This window comes from Semicossyphus pulcher, unplaced genomic scaffold (genome assembly GCF_022749685.1).
Source record: "Semicossyphus pulcher isolate SPU_LCO1_2020_fin unplaced genomic scaffold, fSemPul1.0.p SCAF_16, whole genome shotgun sequence".
Lineage (NCBI taxonomy): Eukaryota > Metazoa > Chordata > Actinopteri > Labriformes > Labridae > Semicossyphus > Semicossyphus pulcher.
In genome coordinates this window covers 22189135-22210114 of record NW_027211670.1, presented here as the reverse complement: position 1 = coordinate 22210114, position 20980 = coordinate 22189135, and the positions used below count along the sequence as shown (strand labels likewise).

At 43.5% G+C, this 20980-nt stretch overlaps 1 protein-coding gene across 1 annotated transcript in view; it reads right to left on the bottom strand.

Moving 5' to 3' along the window:
• Positions 1–6049: 6049 nt before the first annotated feature.
• sema4gb (sema domain, immunoglobulin domain (Ig), transmembrane domain (TM) and short cytoplasmic domain, (semaphorin) 4Gb) overlaps positions 6050–20980 on the bottom strand; it is a 37736-nt gene continuing 22805 nt past the window's right edge. Inside the window, exons 8-14 of the mRNA XM_069664846.1 lie at positions 17473–17648; positions 15246–15384; positions 13545–13767; positions 11722–11837; positions 11268–11422; positions 7564–7625; positions 6050–7020 (exon numbers count right to left, since the gene is read on the bottom strand). Of these exons, the coding sequence (XP_069520947.1) occupies positions 6050–7020; positions 7564–7625; positions 11268–11422; positions 11722–11837; positions 13545–13767; positions 15246–15384; positions 17473–17648 (1842 nt within the window). The remainder of the gene's footprint in view (positions 7021–7563; positions 7626–11267; positions 11423–11721; positions 11838–13544; positions 13768–15245; positions 15385–17472; positions 17649–20980) is intronic.

Sequence of the window (20980 nt, the reverse complement as noted above, 5' to 3'; positions counted from 1 at the left end):
GGTCAGACAGTGGCCTTGCTGCTTGCCACAAGCTAAAAACAACCGAGCATCGCGGCGTCTGGAGAATAGGATCTGGTGATAACATGTTTTGCATGTTATTTCCTGACTTCCCCTTCAGGGCTGTTGACACCAACCTCTCCTCTGAGGCTGAACACATTGCAAAGTGTTATTTAATAATCTGCACAAAAGCAAGTGGAAATTTAATGAAGTCAAATAAATAAGACACAACAGACAATATTAAAAAGTCCTTTCTGTGAACAGCTCAAGTGGTTAAGCTAGCTTACATGGAGGAAGGAAAAGAACATAGATAACTTCATTATCTACATCAAAAATCATACAGAAACAACTCCATGGAAAGTGTCACAGTTTACAAGGGAACACTACATGACCCTTTACAAAGTATCTACAAAATAACAGTGCAAATATTTACACCGCGTTCTTTGGCCAACATCTGCAGAAATCATCTTTTACACAAAATTCACTGTATCTTGCATTTTGTCACAGCAGGGTGTAAGTAATGTTATTGTATGCAAAAAAAACAGGTGGTTCACTGTGGGGTTGTGTAACGGAAACAAGGTACTGATAGCCAACATATTAGCAATATTTACTTGAAGTCCATAGTACAGTATACAGTATAGATCCAGTGTCTATTGTAAACAGATTGTCCTCCAGTGGAAACGAAGCAGCAGCAGCAAAATGGTCGCAGATTCGGATGAAGCTTCGACATGTTAACGCTTGTCCACGACTTGTTGATGAGGGAACGTGGTTGTGGAAGCTTTGATATAATACACGTAAGTACAGTGATATGTTAAACTCAGTATAACTTGCAATAAATCTAATGAAAGCAGTGTCTGGCTCTTAAAGGAAACACTTTATAAAACCATAGTATCAGTTAACAATGTGACAATGGTGTGAAACAAATGCAGAAAAATCTGTTGTTTTCTTCTGCTTACCCGAACACTTACTCCACAAACTGGTTGTAATTGATTAGGGGGGCATAAGGACCATTTGTAAACTCAGCAGGGTCCTTGAGAGAGAGTGTGCATGTGAGCAGAGAGTAATAGATGATACTGTCATGCAGAGGTGATGAGACAAACAAAAGAGGCATCAGAGAGAGAAAGAGAGAAGCGAGAGAAGAGGGGAGGAATGAAGATGAGGACAATAACAAGTAAAAGGGCAGAAAAAAAGGCTGACGAGCAGGAAGCCGAAAACATGCAAATGCAAAGAAGCTTCTGCAAATACGAGCAGATGTATTGTCATCTGTTCTCTGCATGGCTCGCCAGAAACAGAGACTGTTAAAGAATAGAACAGAGCCAACTTTTCAGGTCTGAAAAGTGATGCTACAGCAAAAGTGCCTTAAAGCTGTATTCTTTCTAAAGGCCAGCAGGGCGTGAAAAATAATTACGTTTGTGAGGCTTAGGTCCACTGCTTTTATGCAGTCCATTGTTTGGATCAATGACTGTATATCAAGATGGACGACGTGTCTCCATCTACTCTCATTGTACAAAATTGAAGCCAAAATACCCCAGAGGCAGGCGCTGCCATCTTGTGCTGGTGACGTCATTTGGAGCCAGAAGTGCACAGTAGAGATTGGCGGATGGAGCCACCGCAGCTACTTCCTTTAACCAAAACACACAAATGACAAAGATCCTGCACGACGGCTTCAGCAGAACAGCTTCTTGTGTTGGTCTGAAGCAGCCGCTCACAGGTATGGAAACTTCAATGACTGTGGTGATTGTTTTAGTTACGTTTCCTCTCCTCTTCTAATCTGATAATCCAGAACTGATTGGCTGCAGGAGCCGAATTGGTCAACAGAGCTGTCAATCATCCTTTTTACAGCATCAAATAACTAATTAAAAATAAACTTGTGAGAAAAATGAACACTTGGACATAAATCAACATGATAAGAACTAACTATAATGACTTTGATTGATTTTGATTTTATAGTTTGACTCATGTCCCATCTGTTAACATAGAGGAGGCGGGCTTTATGACCTATACTGCAGCCAGTCAGCAGGGGGCGATAGAGAGGGTTTGGCTTCACTTTTAAGGAGCTGGGATGTCGTCCATCTTTTTACACAGTCTATGGTTTGGATGCACAGGTCACGACAAATGGCTGGCAATTTTAGGCAGTTTTCTATATGAGCAACAAAGTAAAACAAACCTTAATATGTAACCCCTTATTCAGTCCATATCAATTTATTTCCTAGTGTGCAAGTGTGTCCAGTACAGATGCTACTGGTTTGGTGGAGTCTGAAATGTATAAAAGAATGTCGTCTGCATATAGAGAGATTTTCTGTTGGCTCCAAACCACATACAGCCCATGTGTGATGTCATCTATGAGGATAAAAAGCCATGTGTAAAGTGGGCAGCCCTGCTTGTGCCAAGGCCAAGAGGCAATGAGAAGGAGAATTGCTATTGGACAGCAAATCAGGAGGAATAAAGCCATTTTAACCAATTAGCGAAAATATTTTCCGATTTCAAATTTGCTTAAGGTTTGAAATGGGCCCTCTCCAAGTATTTTAAAGCTTTTTGGCATCTATTGAAATGATCTATCTAATTGTGTGAAAGTATGACAGAAGAGAGTGCAAGCGAACAACAAACACTTGAGTTGAGTTGAGATAAAATAATCAGATTTTTTCCTTAGTTGAAGAGAATTTCTTCCATCCCTAACAACACATTTATCAGTCTGCATTGAGCTCATTTCCTGTACTCTAAAAATGTTGACATGGTTCATAAGAAAAGGTTTGTAAAGATGACCACTGAAACCCACAAGTGCATAACAGCCCCTGCCTCCCTGTATCATCCTCTGCTTCCTGCATGGCTAACCAGGACACTCAGGTCAAATGTTTCCCGTCTGCTTCCACCTGCAGTGTCAACAGCGCTCTATGCAAACAGACAAGAAGCCCCCGTCCTCTCTTTGTGGAAGCGAGCCAAGCGCTGCTGTTACTGTCACTGACTCTGTCTCTGTGACGAATGTACACAGCGAGTCACCGCACAGGGCTGCTGCTGAGCCGTGGAGACGAGCGCTGATTCAACACTTTGCCTGAATGACAGATATTTATTTACTGCCGGCCGTGACACGTTTACAAACCACTTAGAGATTCATTTTCAGTCACTTCCCTCTAAGTTATACATGTGATACTTAATCACAGAGCTGTTCACCTTGCCAAGGAAATACTGTACGCTCTGCAGCTCTTGTTGTTTTGGCATTGCTCTGATGTCAGGTAAACAGTGAGGAGGCCTCTATGAAGGTCTGCTCTGCTCTGATTCAGCTGTTTTAACAGCAGAGGACATGAATCTCTCTCTAAAAGAATTTCTTTAAACACTCAGAGCAAGTCTCTTTCCAACATCATTTTCATCTGTCGTTGAAACCGTTAGCATGAAAGTATAAAGTCTTCGAGGCGTGATGAATGATCCAAAAACAAAGCTTCAGGCTGACAAAGACAAAGTGCGCTAAGCTGTATAAATATAGAACAGCAGGTAAGCATTTTCTTTACAGCGTCTCATCTGTTTGTGACTAGTGTTTCCTTCAGCCTCCTGGGGCGTGAAGCCAGAACGTGGTCGTCAGTGAATTGAATCAATCTAACTATCTCACTTAGAAGACTGCTCATGCTACCTTTCATATACCTGTCTCTCTTTACTCACACAGATGCTAAAAACAGAAAGACACCAGTTTCAGAGTTTGTACAGGTGTTTTTCATTGGCACTGGCACAATATATTGCTACTAACTGCTGCAACAGTGATGCACTTATTACAAATAACACATAAAACAGTGTTTGACATAAATGAAAATGTGTGACTTGTCTTAATGTTCCACCTGAGCTCTCTTATTCTGTAACAGACCTGGCTTCTTAAAGTGATACTACACATAAAATATATCTTTTTAGTATCAATCATAGAGAACAAAAGCGTGTAGTCATTGGATAAATGACAATTCAGTTGATATACACCAATCAGCCATAACATTATGAGCTGCCTAATATTGTGTAGGTCCCCCTTTTGCCGCCAAAACAGCCCTGACCTGTCGAGGCATGGACTCCACTAGACCTCTGAAGGTGTGCTGAGGTATCTGGCACCAAGACATTAGCAGCAGATCCTTCAAGTCCTGTAAGTTGCGAGGTGGGGCCTCCATGGATCGGACTTGTTTATCCAACAGATGCTCGATTGGATTGAGATCTGGGGAATTTGGAGGCCAAGTCAACGCCAAGTCAATTCCTGAACCACGTTTGCAGTGTGGCAGGGCGCATTATCCTGCTGAAAGAGGCCACTGCCATTAGGGAATACTGTTTCCATGAAGGGGTGAACTTGGTCTGCAACAATGTTTAGGTAGGTGGTACGTGTCAGAGTAACATCCACGTGAATGGCAGGACCCAAGGTTTCCCAGCAGAACATTGCTCAAAGCATCACACTGCCTCCGCCGGCTCGCCTACTTCCCATAGTGCATCCTGGTGCCATTTCTTCCACGGGTAAGTGACGCACACGCACCCGGCCATCCACGTGATGTAAAAGAAAAGGTGATTAATCAGACCAGGCCACCTTCTTCCATTGCTCCGTGGTCCAGTTCTGATGCTCAAGTGCCCATTGAAGGCGCTTTCAGTGGTGGACAGGGGTCAGCATGGGCAACCTATAGCTCTTCTGTTGGATCGGACCACACAGGCCAGCCTTTGCTCCCAACGCAAATCAATGAGCCTTGACCACCCATAATGACCCTGTCCCTGGTTTCCCTTCCTTGGGCCACTTTTGGTAGGTACTGACCACTGCAGACCGGGAATACTCCACAAGAGCTGCAGTCTTGGAGATGCTCTGACCCAGTCGTCCAGCCATCACAGTTTGGCCCTCGTCAAAGTCTCTTGCATCCTTACGCTTGGCCATTTGCTGCCTAACATATCCCACCCACTGACAGGTGCCATTTTAACAAGGCAGTCAATGTTATTCACTCTACCAATCAGTGGTCATAATGTTATGGCTGATCAGTGTTTTTTTACTTTGATGTCATTAGGTCAACTAAACAATTCATTAAAAAAAATAAGATTATTGGTCATGAAAATGTTAGTTGGATGGATTCCAATTTGACAAGTTTTCAGGGGGAAAAATGGGTTTCAAAACAACACACTTCTTAAACCATTGATGAAGCATCATCTTCTCTGCTAGTTTCATCATATGCTTGCTGGAGGCTTGCATACGCATGAGATTGTTTAAAAATAGTCACTTATCAGTCTTTTAGTAGTCCTTAAGTTTGGTGGATAAGTGCATTTGTAGGAGGGTCGCACGTGGAGGTGGTATGAAGGGTTTCATTTGTTCTTTTGGACTCTGTAACAACTTTGCTATCCGTCCTTTTGGCCCATAAAGAACCCTGAAACAACCCAACATCAGAGGAGGTCTGCTAGCTGAAACAGCTATCAGCCTCATAGGTAGATTTTGCTCGGACTTGGTGAGTCCAGTCCTGTGATAACGGATGAGTCAGGCCTGTGCTCCCCCAGACCTGGGGACAGGAACACCCAGGGGCAGGTTCTCAGGCTGTGGGTGCCGTGTTAGTCCAAAGGTAGGCCATTAGCTTAGCCATGTAACAAAACACATATGATAGATTTTGGGTGGTGGTCACTTAGGCTCCATAGAGGGGAAACACTTCATGGTACTAAAAACTTCCAGAGTCTTAAATATTCATGAAAAACCTTCTGGCCCGATTTATTTTTGTATCCATGTCCCATTTTTGTTTGTGCCATCCGACCGCCATTTTTCAAAAGTCTCCAGAGAGTCCCCGCTGAGGTAGCATCATTAAGCTCCCTACTCATGGCAATTTGTAACAGAGCAGTCAGTGGCAAACATTTTCACGGCTCCACTCTTTGAATCTGTGGTTGGTGAAGTCCATTGTTGGAGTGAAATCATGGGGGACACAGGAGGCTGCACATTTCCGATCAGGTTAGGACACGACCTGCAGGTACACTGGATAAATAACAGCAGCGTTTCATACAACAGTTCTCCCCACAACTACGGGTCACCGTTGGGGTAAAAATAAATAATGAGACAAAGACGTCGAGGGATGTCCTAGATGGAGCTCTCATCAGGCTGCAGGTCCAGCTGCGTGTGTTTCCTCTTCTCCAGGATCCTGTTCAGCTCCTCTGTGAAGGAGTGGTAGAGCGGCGACATGCCGTCAGGGTCGGCCTGCCTCAGCAGCACGTAGCTGTTCCCGTTCATCTTCCTCAGTACGCTGGGTAGAGTAGCCGAGAGCCCGTTGGCGTAGTCCAAGTTGGGCAGCGGTGGCGGCATTGGAAGAGGAGGTGCAGGGGGAGGGGTTCTACATGGAGAAAACTGGCCTTCACCCGGAACTATCTGGATGAATCCATCGCCGATGTCCCCGAAACTTGGCACAGAGATGGAGCGACGACCCTGGCGGCCGTTGCAGTGGCTGGAGATGGTTTTAAGCTCAAGATGGGAGCTCCTCTTCCTCTCTGAGGACCCCAGGACCTGCAGCCCCTGATGGGAGAACTTCCGGTCCTGAGCTCCTGCCCGTCTGGTGCAGAAGCTGACGTAAAGCAGCACCACACTCAGCACCAAGCATAGCCCCCCGAGAACCGCAACAAGGGAGATGTAGACGGCCTCCATGTGTCTGTAGGTCTGGAACTCAGGTCCTGAAGGCATTGGGGCAGGAGGCGAGGGAAGGGGCTGCTCGGTGGGGGTGCTTGTGGAGAAGACGGTCGGGCTGGAGACCGTTGTGGGTTCAGTCGTAACTGTTGGCTCCACGGGGAAGTACGGGTCTGTGTGAACCTTCACTGTGTAAAGATAAACCAGCACTGAGACAGAGTTTTCGACGGCAAAGCAGCGATACGACCCGCTCTGTTGGGCTCGAGCTCCGATTATGAGGAGGCCGTCTGTGCCGATGCGGTAGCCCGAATTGAGTCCGTATCCCTGGAGTTCTTTGCCGTTAAGCGTCCAGCGTGGGGTTGCCAGGTTGGAGCGCAGCTCACACTGGAGAAGCACATCATCACCTGACATCACAGAACGCCTTCGATGAACCACTGAGCAGAAAAAGAGAGAGAAAAGACATGAGAGAGCACGATAAAGAGGTGGAGAATGTGATAAAAATGCATCAGGACAGAGAGATGAATACAGAGAGTTCAGGTCACCAAAGGTTATTTTTCAAAGTGCAGGTGAGCAACCTGCGCGGTTCAACCTTTCAGCATCACTTTCCATCATGTTTCATAAGCCTCTTCAAATGTAAGGAGCCCCGCAATGCAGCCAGCGTGACCGCCTGACCTCCAGCAAGAGAGGAGCTGATTAAAATGTGTACGCTGGGACCTGGGGGATGGGTACGGCACGTACACCTATAAAATCCCTTAATAGCTGCTAAACGCTTCAGTTTTCAGGCGGAGAAAAGAAGAGAGCGTGTTGGACTTTTTTTCACCTCCTAATCTCTGCGTGTCAGGCAAACTAATCAAAGGGAATGGATGGGAGGTAAAATTAAGTACTAGACTTTCTCAAAATTAAAAGTGATGTGTGTTACATAATGGATGTACAGGCTGTGGTGAGGTGGTTAAGCATGTGTTCATTAAAAGACGTACCATTTCCTGAATTCTCCTTGCAGCCTCGGATGCCTCTCACGATGTCCTGAGTTAGGTTTGACCTGAAATAGGGTTATTTCAGAATGAGTTAAAATACAGAACAAAAGCGTTACTAACCTTATATTTAACCAGGAAAGACACACTGGGATTCTTTTTTTAAATCTCTATTTCCAGTGAGCCATATCCTAAAATATGATTGGCCAGTCAAAGATGGTACCTTAGTTCACGTTTTGTTGTTTTGCAAAATTTGGGCGGCAAAATATTTTGTCTAGATAGCTAATTTATTCTAAGTTTGTTGGTGATTTATAGTATTTTGATTTTTAGCCTGGGCTAGGAACTGGGCGCCATGGTGGTGCAGTGGTTAATAGTGTCACCTCACATAAAAGGTTCCTGGTTCGAAACCTGGTTTGGGTGTAGTGGGCCTTTTTGTGTGAGTTTGCATGTTCTCCCAATACAAATTTTTCTATATTTCGTTACTTTTCAAAAGAAAGGTACTTCAGCTTTGGAAAAAAAACACAGACATCTAGAATCAGTTTTCAACCCAAATCTGCTGCAAGACAGAGAGAGAGCGAGAGAGAGAGCTGTGGTCGAGTGACATAGCCAGGAAGAGAAGAGAGCGAGCACCGTTGATGAAAAGACAGCTGTGAAAAATAAGATCTGATTGCTTCACGGCGGTTAGACTCTAAACAACAAACTAACACGCCTACACCTCCGTGCAACCCCGCAGGAAGGTACAGGGTTCAGTTGTTTGCAGCTGAAGTCGTGCTTCATCCTGCCGAATGTGTGCGTCTATCTCCTGAGTACCCAATTTTTGGAGTTGTTCTTTGTTGCCGTGGTAGTCAAACAGGTATCAAGTATCATTTTATTTTATCATAATTTTTTTACGAGTATCGTATCAAAGTGTACAATTCTGGTATTGTGGCAACCCTACTCCCTGTGTATGAGTGGGTTCCCTCCGGGTACTCCGGCTTCCTCCCACAGTCCAAAGACATGCTCGTTAGGTTCACTGGTGAATCAAACATTGCCCGAAGGTGTGAATGTGATCGTGAAAGGTTGTTTGTCTCTGTGATCGACTGGCGATCAGTCCAGGGTGTACCCTGCCTCTCGCCAAATGACAGCTCGGATCGGCCCCCCATGACCCCGAACAGGATAAGTGGTATAGATAATGGATGGATGGACGTTATGAGCATAAGGCAGAAATATACTTGATGCTATAGCGTGCCCCACGGTGGCTATGTGGCACTACATCACAACACAAGAGCAGATCCTTCTTCTAACTTCATGAGGCCAACAGGATTCTACAATACCCCAAAACATCTGCAGAAGAGATCACCCTCTGTCTGCAGCAACAATTTGCATTCAAAGAGAGAAACCAAAGTTTGCAATCTTTCTAACTGTAGAAAGTTTCCGGCAGAGTGAGCAGCATGTATAAATGCTTTTTAACCAGTTCAGTGTAGATAAGTAGAAGTGGAAGCGTTCCCATCAATCATCATGTCCGAATTCAGCAACCTCAGTAAATAAGAACACTCGAAAGCCGCCTTCTCATCCCCTTTAAGTGATTGAATGTTTCAGAATGTGCAGTATTAACCAGGGACGTGTAAGACCTCCCATTATTATTCAAGTCTTTTTGCTGCTTTCTCCAAAAGTGACGCTGCCCCCTGAAAACAAATCCACAGGAGAGGCTGATGAGTCTGCTGCTAATGGAGGATTAAGACGTCTGCAGCTCAGTCATGCAGAGTGAGGGAAGAGAAGCACAAACAGTCTGCAGTGAAAGACTGAGTCAGAGTTACATCTCCGATTCAGCTGGCTTGTTTTGTTTGGAAGCAGCCGGGTACTCGATAAATTAAAAGCTTACAAAGAAAACATCATATGAAGTATTGTTACAGATTACTACTCAACAGAAGGTAAAATAGTTAAGACAGTCATGTTAATGCGTCATCATGTTGTTTATTTGTATAACACTAATATGGGCCTTTTTCTCCAATGAGGACTTTTACTTTGAAACTTGTCTGCGGATAAACATTTTAGGTAACTACTATTTTCAGTGCAGCACTCTTCCTTTCCTTTTTACAATGTGAAACAGGTTATTAACCTTAAGAACAGACAACCTTTCACGCTCACATTCACACCTACGGGCAATTTAGAGTCACCAATGAACCTAACAAGCATGTCTTTGGACTGTGGGAGGAAGCTGGAGTACCCGGAGGGAACCCACACATGCACGGGGAGAACATAACTCCACACAGAAAGGCTCCCTACATCCGCACTGGAATTCGAACCAGGAACCTTCTAGCTGCGACAGTCAGCCCTACCCATGGGTCTGTGTGTGACTGAGTAACTGACAGACTGAGTGAGCGAGTGACGGTACTTTCACAGCCGTAGAGAGAGAGAGAGTTGCAACATCGCAATGGCTGATCATGGAGCATATTGGACCTCCACTCATGCGACTCTCTGTCTATACGGCTCTGGATACTTTGTTCGAGGAGTAGGCGGGACTGCTCTTGTGCTGCTCCTCCGCCGTCCTCACCTACGTCCGCAGCGCGCACCTGCTTTCAAACACGTTGTGTCCTTGCACACACAAAAGCGCACATACTAGGTTTTGACCTAGTCTTGTTCATGTTCAGCCAATAAGCTGTGCACTGACTTAAACACAGCAAGGACAAGTCGAATTATATTCACATTTCACATATACATAATAAGATGTAATAGATAACTTCTGTATTTGTCACAACCATAAGTTTTTCTTTTGGCTACATAAAAACATAGTTGTAATTATATAATATAAAATGAATTGTTGATAAAAACTGCACATTATTTAACAACTACATTTGGTGTTTTATTAACCGTATGTTAAATGTCTTTACACAGCTTATAAATGCTAAATAAGGTGACTTAAAGTTCAAGTTTCCAAAAGTATTTGTAAGATATGGATCTGTAAAATAATAATATCTTATGTTACAGTGTTATTCTTCAGAGCTTAACATTGTCAGTCAGTTCCACCTTTCAGATCCAAATGTTTCACTGCCTTATCATCATTTAAATTCAAACCTTCACCTGACAAAGCTCCTGCTGAGCTGATGGGGAAAATCCAGGTCGACTACACTTTTTCTACGACATAAAAATTCGCCTGGAAGAGAAAGTCAGCTTTATAAATACTTAAATAGACTGTGGTATCGCTCCTGGGTCCAAAAGAAAGAAGGAAATATCAACCACAAAAGGTCGTGTAATGCAAAAATGTGTTGAAATGATTCATCTGTGTTTGTAGGTTTACTATGATTTCAAGAAGGGAAGGACAGGTCACTGTAGATTTGACTCTCTTGTTAAGTATGTGGAGTTATTTTTTGGACAATGTCGCTATATTTTTTAGATAGAAAAAGCTCTTTTTAATCCTGAGAGTTTGGAAAATGTATGTGGCTGTGATTCAAATTCATGCAGCAGCAGATAAAAGAAACAGAAGTTTCAGGAGGAGATGAAGGAACCGACTGCAGAGTAAACATGTGGAACCGCAGAGGAGCTTTAGGGGAATATATAGACTCTGGATCTTTGATGAGGCAAAGCATATTTATCCGTCTCAGCAGGAATCCGGGTTCATTTTCTGCCAAATCTTTCTATAAAACACAGCCAGTCACTCAAAGTAAATGCGTATTTCTGTCTGCAAGATCCAAGTGTGTGTATTTAGTGTACAGGTGTGTGTGTTCATTCACCTTTGTGCACGTGAAGATATTTCCACGCACAGCCTGCCGTCCCAGCCGCAGAACGGGTCTCGGGAAAACACGCAGTCGTAACAGGACGTGTACCTCTGACAGGTCGACATCGGCACCTGCACGACCCCGGAGCGGGAGCCGACATAGATGGTACGCTGTAAAACAAAGGTTAAATGATTCATCTGTTTGTTACTGTATTTGAACGTAACTTTAAAGCCTTTAATAACAAGAGGCAACACAAGGACTTTGTGATGAAGCTCATATCCTAATAATCATCAATTACTGCTTTCCTTCGCCTGGTTGCTTGCCGGATTAGCTTATCATTAGCTTAGCCGCTTAGCCAACAAAGATCTGATATATATTGTTTGTAAAAATGTACCAGCATCAATTTAGCACACGCAGGCAATTTAAACTCTCATTCTGTTAATATATAACTCTACACACGAGTACCTACCAGAGCAGAGGAGATGACCATGCTCTCTATGGGCTGCGGTTTATCGAACAACTGTAACTCCTCTATGATGTGCATTTCTCCATCGATGTCTACAGCTCTGTGCAGCCAGCCGTCATCTGGAAGAAAAGATACAACTTGTCAGACAAGATGTTCAATGACCTCGAGGTGCATTTTCTGTCAGGGATGGTGTTGCATTTTCTTATTGTCAACAAATCCGATGAGAAGGCCAAAAGCAACAGTGAGTAAATCTCTCTATTAATACTTTCAATATTCATTTCCTGCGGCAATAGTAACTCATAACTCTTCAGACACAAATTACAAAGTCATAAGTACATGGATTCATTTAAAAAAACGTGGCCTTAAACACCTGGGCATTACAGCTTTTAGACTACATCAGTCAAACAGGAGTAAACAGCCAGTTGTTTGGAAACTGTTTGGTAATACAAATAACAACATTAACCCTTATCCAAAAAAGAATAATAAAGATAAATGATAGATGATTAAAACAAGCATCCCCAGGCTATGAAGAGCACTTGTAGGCTGCAAGATTAATGACATACCCGTCAGCCTCAGGTGTACTGTGTCTTTAATGCTAATTAGCCGGTGTTAGCATGCTAACTGCTCCACTTAGAGGGTGGACATGATAAACATTATACCTGCTAAACATTAACATATTAACATACTAATGTAAGCAGGTTAGCATTCTGATGTCAGTATTTTTCTAAAAGCACGACTGTCCCTAAGTGCAGCCTCACAGTTCTGCTGGTATGTCTGCAGACTCTTAGTCTTAAGGGACGACAATGGAGCTCAGCGCAGTGAAGTTAGTTTTACTCAGGAGCCAGCGACTCGTTCTCACTCGGATTCCCCCTGGGTTGGTAGAGGGAGGGCAGTTAGCTGAACTCAGAGCCTGAGTTAGGGATCATCAAAAAATGACCGTTAAATGGACACAAAACTGATGTTTTTATAATACGTCCATGACTTGCCCATATAAAATTAGGATTAAAAAATACAACTAAACTGTGTGCATGTTGCCCGCTAATTTTAAATGCTTATGTGTTATCCGTTTATTTTCTATAAACGTTTTTATAAAGAATAAGTCAAGTTGTGACTTAGTGACTCCAAATTAAATCAGACACATCTCATTACATCGTATTTTATTGCTGCTAATGTTTTAGATCTATTTGGAGATTTTTTTTTTCATTTATTGGATTTTATTGTAAATATTTTTATTTTATTACATTTTATTATATGTTTATGGAAATATGAATGACATGGAAGCTACTGAAAAAAACAATTTCTCCCAAAAAATATTAATATAAAATATTAGCAGCAATAAAGTCAAATGTAATGAGGTGTGTCTTGTTGTCCAGGTGAGTATTAATTTCTCTCATTAATTTTGAGCCATTTGGTCACATGACCTCGAAGCTATTGGCAAAAAAAACCCTTATTCTTTATAAAAACATTTATAGAAAATAAATGAATAACACTTTAAGCATTTAAAATAAGTTGGCAACATGCACCCAATATAGTTTTCAAATCATGGATGCATTATAAGCACATCAGTGTTGAGTCCATTTAACAGTTATTTATTGACGGTCCCTAAGTCAGGCTGCCTGTTAAGTGCGAGGGTTTGAATTACAGCTAACCGCCCTCCCTCTGCCAACTCTGGGGGAAGCAGAGTGAGAAAGCATCGCTGGCTCCCGAGTGAATGTCTGTCGACTATCCAACTTAAAACTAACATCTCCGCCATATGGAGCTCTACTGCACAGTGTGATCACAAAGATGTACCAGGCATTTGTTGTCTGTTCAGTCATAAAACTCACCAGTTCCCAAAAACAGAATAGTATAAATGTTCCCATCCAGCGCCGGCTCCTTGTGCACGGCTATCTTCACATAGTTGACGCTCCTCTTGAACATGAGTGGACGCACTCCTATCGGGTGCACCTGGCTGGCCATGAGTGGGTGCCTCCTGGCGAAAGTGAGGACGTTGTCGGGGAGGTCTCGAGATGAGTTGATGCCCTGGGACCTGTGCTGGTCTGTCATACACTGGAGAGACAAGACAGAGAGACATCATTACAGAGAGAGAGCAGGACTTTAATGATGACAGAGAGAGGGGTTTTAATCATAGACTGTGTATAAGAAGTGGACGTAGCCTCCTTGATGTCACCCAGTGGTTTATGATTCTCCTATTGAAGCCTCGAGTTTGAGATTTTACAAGTTACAATCTCTGTTGTTATAAAATTAAGCCACTGTGGTGGAAGTGCAAAAAACTGCAGTACCTCGAGTGTCCACTTGAGGCTCCAGACACCAAGAAATAACATTAGACCAGATGGGAAAATGCCCATTTTTACAGCAGAAATAAACATGTTTACAGCCTGATACAAAAAACAGTTTTGTTATGAATAGCTCATTTAACTGTTCAAGATTTTATAACACACTCATTTCCATTATATTAAGCCTTAAATCATAGGAGCCGGTTCACTTGATTGACAGGTGGATCCTGCTAGACGTCAACACAGACACACAGTCACTGAACTTAGCTTCACCTGTTTGTGTTGTTGGAGCCTTTTGGGGATTTAAGGGGATAAGTTTGGACAAATAATCTGTCTCTGTGGTATTTAAGGAACTTTCTGGCCGTGCAAAAAGTCTGAGCTCCAACTTTTCGGTGAGTTAAATGCCACTGTTATTGTGTTGATATATTTTAGCAGGTATACTGTGCTCGCTTTAGCTGGCTTGTTAGCCTGTGCAGTGTTTATCAAACATTTATTTAATTGTCAGCCAGTAAATAGGAGTCGGGAGTTGTTGTCTTTTCCCCGTAGTGATGAGAAGAGCAGTTATTTTACGTTTCGCGTTACGTGTCGGCTCGCCGCTCTCTCACCGGGCAAGCGAGCGGCGAGTATAAATAAACACCTGCAGTCAGTCACCGTCACAAACAGAATCTCCTATTGGGAAAGTTAAACGACACATTCATTCACAAGCTAATGGATCAGCCACAGACACAGACTGTTTAGCTTAAACTCCCTCTCATCCAAATTTAGTCACTTCAGGCTGCAGTAAACCAACATGGCGGCAGCCTCATTTATGCAGTCGAGATACCAATAGGTGACGTCACGGTGGCTACGTCCATTATCTATACAGTCTATGGTTAGATTACTACGTCTCTACTCTCGTCGCAAGTCGCTGTGGTAACGACTTTTCAATCACAGGTAGCCTTGCCATAAAGCATAGTCTCCTTAATCGTCTATTTTACTCTAAATCGGACTTAAATTTACAAAATGAACATCATACCATATAAATTAAGACTTTAAACCAGCCATCAAGACTTTACACTTAATAACAAAGTGACCCTACAACAAAGAAGTAGGGTAATTTTCCCATCTGGTTTCATCCAGACATCTTTCGCCCCCTGCTGGCCAATAGAAAGAATGCTGGTTTAAGGCACTTCCAAAATGGCTTCACACTTGAAACCAGAGGATATGTCTATTTCTTTTACAGTCTGAGGAGTTTTTATAGATTAAACTTACAGATCCGGGTCTTGGCTCTGGAACTTTCCCTGTGTACTCCCTCCACTTTGAGTCCTGCACCTCCATGTACGGCCCGTCGAAAGCCTTCTGAACATCTGAGAAGGCGTACTGGCAGATAGCAGAAGCTTTGATGTTCTTCCTGAAAGACAACCCCCCCATCCAGAAGACACATCCAAAAGGACACGCTCAGGATTAATGATTCAATGTTGGATAAACACCGGCACCCAGATCAAATATCAAACACATCTCCGATCAGGCGAGAAGGTATCAAGGCTGTTTTTTAAGCTCACATTTCCCCCTAAAATCAGTTTGTCTTGAATGGACACGTGGGAGTGATGTCACTGATGCGTGTAATTTACAGTCTTTCTAAGCTAAGTTTCTCTGCGTCGACAGGACACTCACAGGAACACACTCCCTGTGAGTCATGAATAAAGCAGCCGCAGTTGAGCACCTGTGAGAGAAAACACTAAAAGTGGAAGTTGGGAACCAGGTGACCCTTAATCTGAAGCCCTGAAGGTGAGATTAGTAACGGGGGGGGGAATCTCTGCGTCACATTCTTAACTCCATTGTGTGCCCACCTCCGCCTTCAAAGAGCATTCAGGTGAGAGAAATGAGATCCAGGTGAAACCAGAGTCTGTCTTCAAAAGTGGTGAGTGTATAGCTCAGGGGCTTAGTCATTCTTAAATCAAACGCACTGCAGCTCGTACAGGTGTGTTTTTGTAAAGAGAACCAGCAGGTAGAAAGAGACAGGAAGGACAGTCACAGAGGCGGAGATGAGAAGTGTAGCAGCAGCAGAAAGAGAGAAGTGGATGGTGTTACTGTCCCGTTGCAATGTTATCCTCTCCATCTGAATCCAAACACCCTGGGGACAGTTTTATGCAGCATGACTCTGCGTATCAGCATAAACACGCTCTCACGTCGCTGCCAGAGGTTCCACCGGCAGCCATCGTCCTCTGACACTGTCGCTCTGTCAGATCTGACCGCAGCTCGGCTCGTTCTGTTCCGATAACAACTCCTCTTTGGTTTGAACGAAAGGATTTTTCTTGTCTTTGGATTATTTATTTTTTTCCCAGTGAATTCTTTAATTTAACAAAAATAGAGAACAGAAAGTGCCCAGAGCTGAACATGATTGATGCAGATGGGTTGTTTTGTTGGACCTAAGGTTCCACAACTCAGATATTCATGGTGAACAGGCTGAAAGTAGAAAATGTTAAATAATTTTGCCTGATAGGAAGTAGAAAGAATATGTTAAAATATAGCTGATTCATTTTTCTCTTTTTGCATTAACATCATCTGCTTTGTGCAGCTTCTAACTTCATCTATCGTTCGTGTTGTTCGTGCATTAATTGTAATACAAGTGTGATGTCATACATCATACAAGAATAAAAAGATGTTTTAAAGGGTTTAGCTCTGTGGTTAATGTGCACATCCCATGTACAGAGGCTCAGACCTCAAGGCAGCCGCCCCAGGTTCCACTCCGACCCTCGGCCCTTTGCTGCATGTCATCCCCGCTCTCTCTTCCTATACTTTTGACTCCATCAAGTCTTAAAGTTCAAGTTTCTTCAAGTTTTAAAGGATAAATTAAAGTTGTAATCTCGAAGATCTCAGTTTCGTTCTCTTTGGCGGCACCTGTGGCGATAAATGGTAATTGCGGGAGCACACTTCCCAGATATCCAGACAGTGTTGCATTTGTGACGTCCTCGGTTGGCTCCGGTTGTAACTCTTGATTTTCCTCGCTGACGGTCGCTTTCCTTCTTAGACTATTTGCCTTCATCTGAGCGAAGTTGTTTGAAGTTATATCTGTAGTCATCCATCTTTTCTTTGTTTGTTCAGCCATAGTAGATTACTGTTTACCCGCAACACTTGCAGAGACTGGAAAAGCAGCCGCTTGGCTCCGCCTACCCTCTCTGGCAGACCAACCACTGCTGGCTGACGGAAAACGCGTCACTAACTTGGCGCCGCTTGTGATTTTTTCTGCGAAAGTCGTCACAGACACTCAGTCTGTGATACTGCAAATGTAAAGGCTTTCATCAGTGGGCCATAGGCTCAGTCACCATTGTGTGACCTCATTCAGCGATAGATGGTGAATTAAAGGACTGGTATTTTAAAGCCTCAGCCTTTTCTGATGCAGAATAAATACTTACAGTTAGGAAAAGAAAACTCTCATCTCAACCTTTCAAAGAGAAATAAAAGACACAAATAGTGAGATATAGATGTTGTCTCTTACCATTCAAGGCCAAAGACGCCGTAGAAAACGCTGCTCTGAGCGTCTCGACCCTGCAGGACGAACACGCTGCGTAGGATGTTGAGGTGCAGCTCGTACTCGGGGACTGAACACACCATCCTGGCCTTGAGGAAGGAGGTCCACTTCCTCTGCAGGGTCCTCTGGCCTCCCCAGTCCGTCTGCACACAGAGACAAAGAATGCATGGATGGATTGATGATAGATATTTAACCTGGCATTTAATCTTTCAAATGACTCTCATACTCATACCCACATAATGTACACACATATATACTGTACTTAAAGAGGGGAGCAGGAATTGAAAAGTCTAATGACAGTGGAGCTGGATGTTAGTGTTCTAGCTGTAATCTGATTTAACTCTGCAGCACTGTGAGGCGAGGCTGCAAGAAATCTGTCCCTAAAAGAGTCATTTAGCGCACCTCATTTTGAAGACTGACTTCTTTTCTCTTTGTTTGTCAGGATTCATAAAGTGCTTCATCTCTCCTTGTTTATGTCTCTCGCAGACATCTGTCGTTCATCAAAACGCACCGCTCGCCTCGGCCTCCCACGCAAGAAGGCAAAGACGCCTAAATTGGCAGAAGAGTGAAGCATGGAAATCAAAAGTGCGCGCATTAGGGACACTTCTATCAATTAGACCAACGAGATTTAAGAGAAAGAGATAAATGCATCTGCTCTCTGGAGAAGTACACGAAGCCGGGACAAGATGGATACGCCTGAGAAAGTTGCATAAGATTACAATTCAACAAAATAATGTGCTTTGAGCCAAAGGAATGAACTGATCAAGGTCATCGAGCTGTCACGGCGCAAATCTTTCAAAATAAGAGTCCAAACACGCAGAGCTGTAATAACGTGCCTGTGGGGAAATTAACCTCTGACATCGTCATGCAAACTGAGTTCCCTTTGAGCCACACATTAAGTCGTTTTTCTGAGGATATAGCAGCTAAAAGTACGGAGCATTTATTAAATAATGTCAGAACGTCATTGATTTCTGCTGTTAATCTTCCTGCAAAGACCTTGTTTCCATCTCTTGAAAAATGGGTCATGATTACCGAAGAAGAAGAAGATGCAGTCTGGCTGTGAAGTGACAAACAGAAGAGGACAACTCGTCAGGCGGCTCAAAAATGGCCGGTCTTCAGAGCTTTGAGGCCAGAGGCTACTGCCAGGCCCTGTGCAATCTGCAGATCTGCCTCCAACCAGCCAGGCGTCTGGCTGAGCTGGGGACCAGCTCGACATCTGCATGTGCTGCCCTGGCCTAGTTCAGACTGAGTTATTACACTCTCCAGCAACTCCACAGAGCTGAGGGAGAAAGAGGAGGTGAGGAGTGCAGACCTTGTTTCTATATACGACGTATTTGGGGTGCAGACAGAACGGAGACGTAATTAACTACCTGAGCTCATGAGATGTTAGCATGTTAAATGCGCAACAATCTAAATCCATCCATCCATTATCCATACTGCTTATCCTGTTCAGGGTCGCAGGGAGGCTAGAGCCTATCCCAGCTGTCATTGGACGAGAGGCGGGGACTGATCGCCTGTCAATCACAGGGCTGACACATAGACAGACAACCTTTCACGCTCACACTCACGGGTAATTTTAGAGTCACCAATGAACCTAACGAGCATGTGTTTGGACTGTGGGAGGAAGCCGGAGTACCCGGAGGGAACCCACGCATGCACAGGGAGAACATGCAAACGCCACACCGAAAGGCCCGCTATGTTCGAACCAGAGACAGCGTGTGAGGAGACAGCGCTAACCTCTGCTCTGACGCGCCGCCCACACAAACAAATAGCTACACAAAAACTTTCAGAACATGCAACTGTATGTGAAAATCAATACTCAACACTGTCTTAAACTTTAGGAGTGTTTATGCACTACTGGGAAAATTAAGGTTATCCAAAACGTCAATATGCAAGTAAGAGCTGCTAACTCCTTAAAAACTTAAATAGGACCCCTTTTAGAAACAGTATGCGCCTGTAATATAAACACAACAGCAGATCGTAAAGGCTGCCGGAGCAGAAACTAAAAGATGCCAAGAGAAAACAGTCTCCTTTAAGAGCAGTTCAATAATTGTCTCTCACTTTTCATGCTGTAAGAACAAATGAGTTTAATTAACCACCAAATACTGAGAATGAGTTGCTTTAAGTTCTCACGTCTATAAGTCTATAAATTCCCCTCACAGGGCGCCCGAGGCAAAAGAGGAATTAATAAAAAACTTTTAGAACTCAAATGGATATCCAATAAAGTGCTCGAGTATCCCTGCTATCAACGATACTCATTAATTAAAGCTTCAAAGTCAAAATGAGTGTAAAATCCATCAGTTATGCAGCCTGTACAGAAAACACGCTTTGATTTTACTTTTAACTCTCAGCGGTTTTTCCAGCAGACGTACAGCTCTTCCCCCTCGCGCAACAGATGCCAAACGTTGCTCAAGCTTTGATGGTTTTTCTTTAAATCTCCTGTCAGGTTTGAATTAATGCTTAATGAACATTCACATTAAACTGAAGCCATGTCTCATCGCTAAAACGTTGTCTCTTTAAAGGAGAGATCGAGCGAGAAATGATACAAAAAGATGCATGAAGACAGCTTCAAACAAGACTAGGTCAAAACCAAATGTGTGGCTGACCGCATCAGGTCAGTGTGCGCTTTAGTGGGTGATGTGTTACAAGGACTGTCCTCATGAGGCCGGTGACAACGTGTTTGAAAGCAGGTGCGTGCTGCAGACGTAGGTAAGGACAGTGGACAAGTAGCGGAGGAGCAGCCCCGCCTACTTCCCCCGAACAATCCAGAGCGGTATAGACAGAGAGTCGTGTTAGCGAAGAACCAATATGCTCCATGATCTGCCAATGCGATGTCATAACTCTCTCTTTCTACGGCTGTGAAAGCACCGTCACTCACTCACTCACTCACTCACTCACTCACTCACTCAGTTACATACAGACCCGTGTGTAGCGCTGGCCAATAATTTATATTAAGTCATAAATCTTTGGAGAAACTTTAGCTTCCTTTTTGCCCGCTGGTTGCATTGATTGGTTTGAACAATTAGACTTTAATGAGGTGTTTAAAGTCCATAAGTGGCTTCCCCATTAATTATATTTTTGTGACATACATTTATGCAAATCCTCACAATTCATGTGAATTTCTCCAGCTCTTTTTTGGACCTTTTTTGATCCTGTAGAAACACGGCAACTGTGATTACCCACAACGGATTCAGATAAAATAATTGTCCACTAAATGTAGATTTTGTCTTTGGAACTTGCCCACACAACAAAGCGTTCACAAAAGTGCAAATAAACATACAATAAGATTTGATAAAAACCATATCAAAAAACTGCCATGGTAATTACACCATCATGGGCTTAAAGAAACAACAGTAGGAAGAAAGAGAGCAGGCGAGACCTCTAGGAATGAGCACGCTGTCTGGACCGGGGATGCTGATCACCAGTGAAATGAGGTGAGAGGAAAAAAGAGGAGGAGGAGGAGGAGGAGGAGAGG